This window comes from Anneissia japonica, unplaced genomic scaffold (assembly GCF_011630105.1).
Source record: "Anneissia japonica isolate Jap-2015-1 unplaced genomic scaffold, ASM1163010v1 scaffold1537_len634075_cov158, whole genome shotgun sequence".
NCBI lineage: Eukaryota > Metazoa > Echinodermata > Crinoidea > Comatulida > Comatulidae > Anneissia > Anneissia japonica.
In genome coordinates this window covers 389,303-399,196 of record NW_022723531.1, presented here as the reverse complement: position 1 = coordinate 399,196, position 9,894 = coordinate 389,303, and the positions used below count along the sequence as shown (strand labels likewise).

The following is a 9,894-nucleotide window of genomic DNA, read 5'->3' as shown; positions in this document are numbered from 1 at the left end:
TACCTTGTTCAGCAATCTTCATTTATGGTCAGAAGATAGAAACAAATAAAAATATAATTTTGTTATTCTTTTAGCAAAATGGTTCTGCTGAAAACATCTAGGAAGGAAAACATTTTTAAAAATCTTATTGAAAAAAAATTGGTGTGTATTAAAGTAAAACAAATTAATAGAAGGCGCCGCCTGGCTCTTGCTCAAAATCCTATCACATGATCATATATAAGGTGGTGGTGCGATATAAACAATTCATTAATATGATTAAAAACTTGTTGTTTGTTTGTATTTTAAGGGACCTTTCCGAAGTTTCTATCAAATTCAACAACAGAATAATCAGGAACATGTTGTCCGACAAATACACTTTACATACGTTTACACCAGGGGCAGATGCAGCGGGTGGGGGCCATGAGGGCATGAGTTCCCTGTCAGTCAAGCCAAAAATTAAAAAGAGGGTGATAAATTTGAGTTAAATAGAGGAAGAGCTAAAAAAGGAGTGCACCCGTGAGTTCAGTGGATGCAGACTGATGTTACAGTGGCCCTATTTACAATACAATATTGTTTTAAATAGTGGTAATTCCCAAAAAATTTACAGCAGTCATTTTTAAAAGAAGCCCCCACCCCTCCCTTTATCTTGCAAAAGTTGCTTTGAAAAGAAGCCCATTTTGAAAAGAAGCCCATCCATTTAAAAAAAAATCAATATAGGTCTACATCAAGATAAAATGAAAGTCTTGACTTAAATAATTATGGTTGTACTGACACCGTTGTATTACAGTAGACAGAGTTCATCTTCATCTTTGAAAAGTTGATATACCTAAAAAACAATTAAAAAAGATACAATTAATCAAAAAGTAGTAGATGTACTAATCATATTACTGCATATTAACTTTATTTATTTATTTGCAATCACATTCAACAGCGGCAAAAATTAGCATAAAAACACTTTACACAATTTTTAAAAATTTTGCAACAAAAATATATAGCTATTTATTTATGTATTCTGTTTTTGATTCGAACAATAATTTTTTTTTAAATGAGATTTATACATGAGAAAATAAAACTATTATATAATACTACAATACTTTTCCTCTCTTCATATCATTAATATTACTAACAAGAACACCAACAAACAGTCATACACAAAAAAATTATGAAATGAATACTGTAATATTAAGTAAAATTATAAATACAAGCTTAAATAAAAGGTGGTGTGAACCATAATCAAATTCATTGATTTTTTATTGGTATTCAATAATTTTGATTAATAATCCCTTTCATATAATTCATCGCTCTGAAATCATAAGCACAATCACACGTTATAAACGCCTCAGTTCCCACCCATTTGGGAATCAATCAATACTTGTTTGAACACACAGTCAACTGACCAAGCTTGAAACTGTGAAGAGGAGGCCAGTCTCCGGAATACAAACTAAACAATATGGACTTGTTGTAGGTAAGTTTATTGACATTTCATATTGTTTTACGATTGGTAGCCAAAGTAAAAAGATTTCAGTACAGTACAATATAATCTACTGTACAGTACAGTACAATATACTCTACTACTGTACAGTACAATATAAGCTACTGTACAGTACACTACAATATAATCTACTATACAATACAATATAATCTACTGTAAGATACAGTACAATATAATCTACTGTACAGTACAGTACAATATAATCTATTGTACAGTACAGTACAATATACTCTACTCTACAGTACAGTACAATATAATCTACTATTATACAATACAGTACAATATAATCTACTGTACAGAACAGTACAATATACTCTACTGTACAGTACAGTACAACAGTTGGTTACTGTTCTGATTTTGGTATTAAGTCATAAAATGCTGGGGTGTAGTTAATAGTAACGTTAACTCATTACTTTTGTAAATTTCCTAAAATAGTCCAGATATGAGGCTTAGCAACCCACAACCACAGTACTCAGGGGTCCAAAGTCTCCCGGAAGTCGATGGAGTCTCCTGGAAATTGGGAAGGCCTCCCATACTCCAGCGAACATGCAAGAATCTCCCAGAAAGTAAAATATCTCCCACAAATTCATGATATTTGCATGTTTTAAATTTTTAATATTGTATTATCAATTGTCTCTCGGATGTCAGTGCTAATGGGTATCACTACCTACAGCAGAATATATTTAGATATGTTAAAAAACCTCATTGAAACAAATCTCCCGGATGTGGATCCTTCCAACTTGGGACCCCTGCGGACTGTCGCTGAGTAATTAACATAAGAATGTGGCAGTATTGTAAACTTCAGTACAGCGAAGCTGTAATACTTTTACTCATAACTTTGGCAATAGTAAGTCAATTCCAGTAAATAACTTATCATTAAAGCTTAAAGCTTATTATAATGTGGAGAATATGAATATACAAAATTTAAAAGTAAATTTCCTTCAATTGGTCAATGATGCTGGTTTTGGTATCCCCATATTTTCTTATTTAAGTTTTGTATTTAGAGGATTGTATCCTTTTTAATTAATAGACCCTGGAAACAGTGACAGATCCACGAATTAAAAACAGATTTGGCCATTCAGGGGGACTTTTACAATTATAGAAGGTCCAGACCACCTTAGAACCCCCCTGATAATTTGGTTGAGGGGATGAAATTTTAGGGGAAACACTAGTTGGCCCGGCCCCTCTTGAATCTCCCCCCCCCCCCTACATAAGGGAGTCATTGAGCAGCAGTAATACTGTTAGCATGTAGTTAAGTTTAGTTTAGTTTGTAATTAATTTCACATTCCCATCACAGTGAGAACAGCCAATGTTGGCTTGAGTGCCAAAATTAAAAAGATCTTAAAGACGCATTAAAACTACAGTAAATTTAAAATGTTGACAAAAAAGTAAACATAAAAATTTGTTTTAATTGGCTGACCCCTGACCTGTTATGACATAACTCATCTCACTGTACATTGTAGCGTTATTGATTGATTGACTGACAGACAGGCCTATAAACATCAATGAGTATTCATGTGTGTGTAATTGTAAGTCAAAAAACAACGACAATTATTAGTATCATTTGGAATATAAGAACCTTCTAGCTTTAAATATTTTGTTTTAAGCTTTTATACTGTAAGTTTAGTATGAATACATGACAACAATTTCCCTTCATTAAACATTGCAATGACATATATAACAATGTAATTTCTTCTACTCTGTCGACAGATATTATGGGAATTATAAAATCACGGATATTAGACAAGTTCCAATCACTCAATTCAAATCCATGGCTACACCTCAACAAAATGACTTCTGAACACAGCAATGCTAAAGACTTTAATCTATTTGTCTGTCCCATGTGCAGACGAAAATACAATCAGCAAGATCAAAGTCCACATGAACTCAGCTGTAAACACATATTCTGTGCCTCCTGCATTAAAGATCTCCTGAACAAAGAGAGTACTGAACCTGAAGAACTAAATGTTATCTGTTGCCCCATATGTCAGGAATTCCTGCCACAGTGCACAAGGATCGATGATCTGGTTAAAGCAGACTACATCTTCCAAATCAAAGATGCACTTGATTGTAATACGCAAAATGTCGGTAATTCTTGTCAAGCTTGTAAGCTTGGGCAGGATGCAATATCCTGGTGTGGTCACTGCCGCCAGGAAATCTGCCAGTACTGTGCAGACGTCCATTCAACGATGAGTAGTTTCAAAGACCACACTGTGTCTGCTCTGATAGATCCAGATATTGACACACTGAAGATGATCGAATACTGTTTAGTCCACAGACAGTGTACCCTGTCATATTATTGTGCTACTTGTAAGAAGATTATCTGCCCCAGTTGTAAAGAGTTAGAACATGCAGATGAAGAGCATGATGTCAGTCCGCTGGAGGACATACACAAGGTTCGAGATGAAGAATTCAGCAGACTTGTCACAGAGGCACAGAGCAAACAAACTCAATCTATTGATTATATAAGTAAAGCAAAAATGTCTGAAGCAACTCTGCAGACAAATGTTGCTCTTGCCATTAAAAATGTTTATGAGATCCGCAAAGAGCTGGACGATATGATTGACTGCTGGATGAGAAATCAGTTAGAAAAGATTGAACAGACACAAAGAGATGTTTTAAATGGCATATTGTCAGACAAGGAGCATGTTCTCTTGCAGTTCAATTTCCTGGGTCATGACTTAGATTATCTCAAACCATTGACCCAGTCAGACAAAAGCATGGCCCTCAGGTCAGCTCAAAAACACTGCAAGCCAATACTGGCACAGCTGGTAAAGCAGGAGATTCCAGAACTACCAATGGATTCTTATTTGGTGTACAAATTAAATCCAGAAAAAATTGCATGCCTTCCGTTGATACTTGAGGGATTTGGATTGGTGCATATAAAGGTAAACCTAGCAAAAACATCATTTAAAATCCCAGCAATCTTAAAAAATCAAAATGCAGAAATAACCGTCCTTCCATCTGATGAAAGTGGGTCATCATCAATGGGTGGTCTGCAAATGAAGGCCTCAGTTGTCACACCATCTGGTGAATCACTAGAGTTGACGATTACACTGGATAATGGTGATGGCACCTACACAGTAAAGTTCAAACCAAACATGAGTGGCTTACACAAACTTCAGGTGTCATTTCCAAATCAAGAGCATGGCACACTAGAGCATTCATTCCCAGTACATGATGTCAGCTGCCATTCAACAACTGAATTCAATGAATTCTTTGATTTGATAATTACTCCAGTCAAAAAGACAAAAGCTGAAGATATCTCCAAGTTAAATGATGTTGTTACGGAGTTGGTTGACCCAACTGGTACCAAGATGCAAAGTACAGAGAAGAAATATTTTGGTGGCGTTTACATTCATCGCTACAAACCAATCTTATTGGGAGATCACAAGATTAACTTGCACCTTAAGGGCAAGCTTATAGGAGAACTTAACATCAATGTGTACCAGTCTTGGAAGTGGGAACATGCACAAGCCACTGATGTAATGAGCATTGAAAAGGACCACTTCTTTGTCTGTGGCAGAGGCAAATTTAACAAAGATAAAATAATGATGATTGGATCTGATGGTAGGTATATCAGCAGTGACCATTTGCCTGAACAATGTCTGTTGCTGACTTTATGTCATGAAAAATTAATTTATGGACTTTTCAAAGATGGAGACAATTACAAGGTTCAAAGCTTCGACCAAAATTGGCAACAACTGACAACCACCAACATCAATGACCTCCAACAACCAACAGCACTGGTAGTCACCAAAAGTAAACATATTTTAATTTGTGACAGGAAACTGAGCTGCATATTCATGTGCGCTGTAGAGAGCAACATCATTTCAAAGATTGGCAGCAAGGGAAAAGAATTAGAATATTTCCTTGAGCCATCTGACATGTGCATTATGGGGGATAATGAGCTGCTTGTGTGTGACAGTGGTAACAAGCGTCTACAACTTCTGGACATGCTTGGAAAATGCAAAGAGGTGTTCTCTCAGGATGTTTTTAGTGACTGCCTGGCAATCTCATTTACTTCTGATGATGATCTGGTGGTTGTCACTACAAAACAACTGCACCACCTGCACCGATTATCAAGCCGTGTTCTTCAAACTGTACAATTAAAATGCTTGGGTAACCATACAGGCATTGGCAAACAAATAAAACACAAGGTTGTGTGTCTTGGTAACACTTATGCTGTGGTGGTCTGCAGTGTGCAAGGCTTACGATCAACCACTTCGATTTTGATGAAGTACTCAATTTGACAGAGAGAGAACCCCTCTAAAACTTTTTCAAAACAAACTACTTAGTACATGGTGAAAAAGCATAAATTCATATACAGGTCTCCTCCAAATAAATACCACTATTGAGACAAGGGTTTTCATGGCAGCTTTGGTCTTTAATTAGATTTTAAAAATTAGATAAAATATGGGAATTCACTTTGGACTGCAGAAAGGTGGTTTTAAATACTGGTGGTCTATAATTGGAGAGATCTTTAATAAGAGAAAGACCTGTGTTGTGAAGTGTATATACTTGAATCTTAGCATACAGTACTAAGCCTCATTTTAGGAGCCTATATATACTTATATCCTTATTTTAAACCATTGATTTAGGGGGTTTGTGTAAATAATGGCAAAGTCAACTGACCTCTAATAGATGACCTAAGTGTCACCTGACGTGCTGCTGCGTTCCTATCAGCCCCTGCTCTATCAACTTCAAATCTTCAACATCACTTTTAATAGTAGATATCAGGTGGCTCAATCCTTCCTGCTGTTTTTTCAAATGCTAGAAGTAAATAATTACAAATTATTTGTTGCAAATATTAAAGTTTTGTTATTGATCTAAAACGGTTTTAAAAATGGCTTACAAATTAATCTCAAAGCAAAAGTCAGCTTTTCCAAAGCAAAGTAAAAATACCATATTTATTTATAACTTACAGGTAGGCCTAAGAAAATGTTATGTTGGCGTAACAGGCCACAATTAATAGGGTAGGTAGGTAGGTAGCGGATTTTTTTTTTACTGCTGCAATATTAAGTAAAGGCCTTGAAATCTATAAAATCAATTAAATAAATTCAAATTCAAATTCAAATTCAAATTCAAATTTGCTCACGTAAACTTGTATTGTGAAATTTAAATAAAAATGTCTAGGGTCGGTCGATTTTTTAGGGTCGGTCAGGTTACGCCAACATAACATATTTTTTTTTAGGCCTTATAGTGATATTTCTATCAAAAATTTTGCCAGATTTTCTTTTAAGGTCATTTTAATACTATATGAGTGGTATAGAACTAGATGCATTATATGTACAGAATCAATGTTGCCATGTTGCATTGTGGTATATGTATATACATACTGTAATCAAATAATGGTAGAAACATATTGCATTATGAGATAAGTTTAATTATTACTTATGTAATATGTTTGGATTATTCTTTGCTTAATACTAACAATTTTTTTTTAACTGAAATACTAATTCTTTTAGATTAAGAAGAATTTGTTCCGCATTTTTTAGCATGTGGAAAAATATCAACAAACAAAACAAAACAAAACTATGTTTTGTGTTTAGGTTTATTTATATCTTCCACATATTGATACTATTATCACTGTTATTATCACTGTTACTGTACTATGAGTGTGATAGAATTTGGTAAATGCTGATGTTATTACTATCATTTTTGTTCATCATATATTATCAATATTTTTATAATTACTGTTATATTAGTAGTAGTTATTGTCCAACTATTGATTTTGAATGATAAATATTACAAATTACCAACAGATGCACTGATTAAATTTGAATGAAGGATCTTTCCTTAGATGATTTCAAAACATCAAAATGCTGTGTGTTTCCCTGGATAGAATTACATAATCATTGGGTCTGCGCAAGGTGCTGACCCCAGAGCCTCACTGCTGTTCTTGTTTTTGTTCTTGTTACCAGAACTTTAAAAGCATCCACCATCCCCAGTTTTGAATGGACGTGCAGGAAATTTTGTAGACGTAAACTAAACTAAAGGTGATTTCCAACTAATGTTCATCACCATATTTTTAAGTTGGACACCAGGGTTCCCCCTACACCTACAAAACAAAACAGGGGTTTCAGCAAAAACTGTACATTATTGTCAGCACCACTAATTGGGCACGTTGCATGGATGGCGCAGTCGGTTAAGGATGTGTTAACATTTTAATGATTCTCTATACTACATGATAAGCATATTGTATTGCCCACCTGTTTAATCTCCTGCTGAAGGTCGTGATCAATTCCGTAACGTTCTTCACGCCCAACGCTCAACTGGTTCTGGAGGCGAATCTGTGACATCATCTCATTTAATCGACCCTGGAAGAAGTTGAGTAAACAAATGAACATCATATTTTAATACTAATAATCTTTTTTCTTAAGATAAACCCAATGGAAAAACATGGGTTTACTAAAGTTCATATGTCTGTAGAATAGGAACCCAGGGTTTTATCTAAAAGAAGCTCCAGTGAGAAGGGTGCTAGCTTAATAATATTTTCTTTATGTCAGTAAATTTCCAGAAGAGGGGGGAGGGGAAATTATACCATATGCTCCTTCTAAGATACAGCATCATTTCCAAGGGAGAACAATACTTTCTGTGCATAAAGTAGTCATCGTCAGGGCGGACCAGACACGAATATATTTATTATTGTTACTGCTACTCTGACAATCATTATCATTATCATTACGGCCAGCTCACACAGCATTGTATGATGCAGACAGAGGCGATTTATCGTCAGGGACAGTCTTTGGGTCGTCGTGAGCAACGTGACTGTCCACGATACAGACCTAACACAGCTTGCGCTCAGGCTGCTTTGTAGTATGCTGCCTGAGTTATACAGATCTTTATATTTACTAATCATTCCACAAGGCAAAATAAAGACCAGTTGAAGTGAAACCTGATAAAAGCAAAACCAACAATAATCTTGTTAAAAACAATTAAAATAAAAAGAAAACAAAATTTTGTTAATGTAAACAAATTTGCTAATTAGCAATGACGTACTTTCATTTGATTGGGTGCATTCAGTTCGGATTGTAACGCTTCGAGTTGTGTCCTTATTTGTTCTTCGTCATGTTGGATTGCAAGACCTGCTTTGCGTGTCACCTCCATTCCTGCTATTAACTGAAAAATAATTAGACGGAATATAAATTAATAAAAATCTCTAAGCTTATGAATTTGAATAAGTTTATTATGGTCATAATTATTTAGATATATTATAATTACTTAAATCACAGTCATAATTGTTAGTGTTGCAATCCAGTCTGCCGCCCTCTGTCAGAGTCATCATGCACTGGACACCTGGTGTTACGGGTAGTTTTAAGCAATGTTAATAAAGTTGAATTGTTATTGGAAATCTGTCTCTCTCACCGTCTTTTTGGACACGCTGGTGTTACGGGTAGTTTTGAGCAATGTTAATAAAGTTGAAATGTTATTGGAAATATGTCTCTCCCACCCTGTCTTTTTGGGCATCTAAGAGTGTCCTGTAGTAATATGGTGTCAGAAGTGAAACATTGTATCCTTATCCACAGAGTTTTTATGCAATTATACAAAAGGTGTGAACTAGCCTGTACAGTAACTTCCTTCTCCCTATGTCTCAGCTGCTTGGTAAACCGGTGCAAGCTACTTTCGTCTGTCCACAACAGGGGCTTAATGAACCAGCACACCGGGGTAAAAAAATACTAGGCTCAACAGGTTTACCATGATCCAATTATGTACACTGGGCCTACAGTTTATATTTCTCATCCAAGAAGAGTTTATCCACCACCAGAAACATAGACAAGCGTAATACTATACACATATACGCATTATTAAAAATATACAATATTAAGTATATATTTTATTATTAAACACTCATAACTCATTGACCTCAACTGACCTTCAGTACTCTGTGTGACATCTCAAGATGTTTGCGTTTGTGTTCAGCGATCTTGGCTTGCAGCGTGGACTGCTGGTGTTGAAGTGTGCTAATGTCTTTTGCTACCAGCTGTGGATTCAAACATTAGATGCAAAATCAAAATATATATGTGAGCTCAAAATCATCACTAAAGCTTATTCAAAATGTACATCCTATTTTTTCTTACGCTAGCATTTCTACGAGGGCAAAGGGGAGGTGCAAGCGTCAAGAATCCTACAACCCCAGGGCGACCCCTGAGCAAATGAGGCATGTCTTGGCGAAATAATTAAGCTGTCGCACAGGCCAGTATTGAGTAAATGAGCATTAAAATATAGGGGCTCAAAAAATTGCCTAAAAATTTGTTTGTTTTTTATTATAAATCAACAGTATTAGTTCTGAAGTGGTCAACAAACCGTTTATTTAACGTTGTTTTGATAGTTTATTCTATTAAACAAGTGTATGCACAAATAACTTTGAAAGGCAACTACTCAAAATCATGTTTAGCTCTAAGAGTACTGTGCATTCACTT

At 35.3% G+C, this 9,894-nt stretch overlaps 2 protein-coding genes across 3 annotated transcripts in view; one reads left to right on the top strand and one right to left on the bottom strand.

The window, feature by feature from the left end:
• Positions 1-684: 684 nt before the first annotated feature.
• The window catches only part of LOC117112251 (nuclear pore complex protein Nup54-like), a 20,701-nt gene continuing 11,491 nt past the window's right edge, over positions 685-9,894 (bottom strand). The window contains exons 10-14 of one of the 2 annotated variants that reach the window (XM_033255324.1): positions 9,348-9,455; positions 8,474-8,593; positions 7,684-7,791; positions 6,107-6,244; positions 685-805 (exon numbers count right to left, since the gene is read on the bottom strand). In XM_033255324.1, coding sequence (XP_033111215.1) covers positions 6,128-6,244; positions 7,684-7,791; positions 8,474-8,593; positions 9,348-9,455 — 453 coding nt within the window. In that variant the 3' untranslated portion in view covers positions 685-805; positions 6,107-6,127. The remainder of the gene's footprint in view (positions 806-6,106; positions 6,245-7,683; positions 7,792-8,473; positions 8,594-9,347; positions 9,456-9,894) is intronic. The other variant, XM_033255323.1, reaches the window with a different exon arrangement.
• Positions 1,018-6,096, top strand: LOC117112250 (tripartite motif-containing protein 45-like). Its single transcript, XM_033255321.1, has 2 exons — positions 1,018-1,444; positions 3,182-6,096. Exon 2 carries the CDS (start codon positions 3,187-3,189, stop codon positions 5,722-5,724), a length of 2,538 nt encoding a protein of 845 aa, XP_033111212.1. The 5' UTR covers positions 1,018-1,444; positions 3,182-3,186; the 3' UTR covers positions 5,725-6,096.

Coding starts and splice junctions, on each gene's coding strand:
- LOC117112250 (XM_033255321.1), top strand. CDS start 3,187: ATGGGAATTATAAAATCACGGATATTAGACAAGTTCCAATCACTCAAT.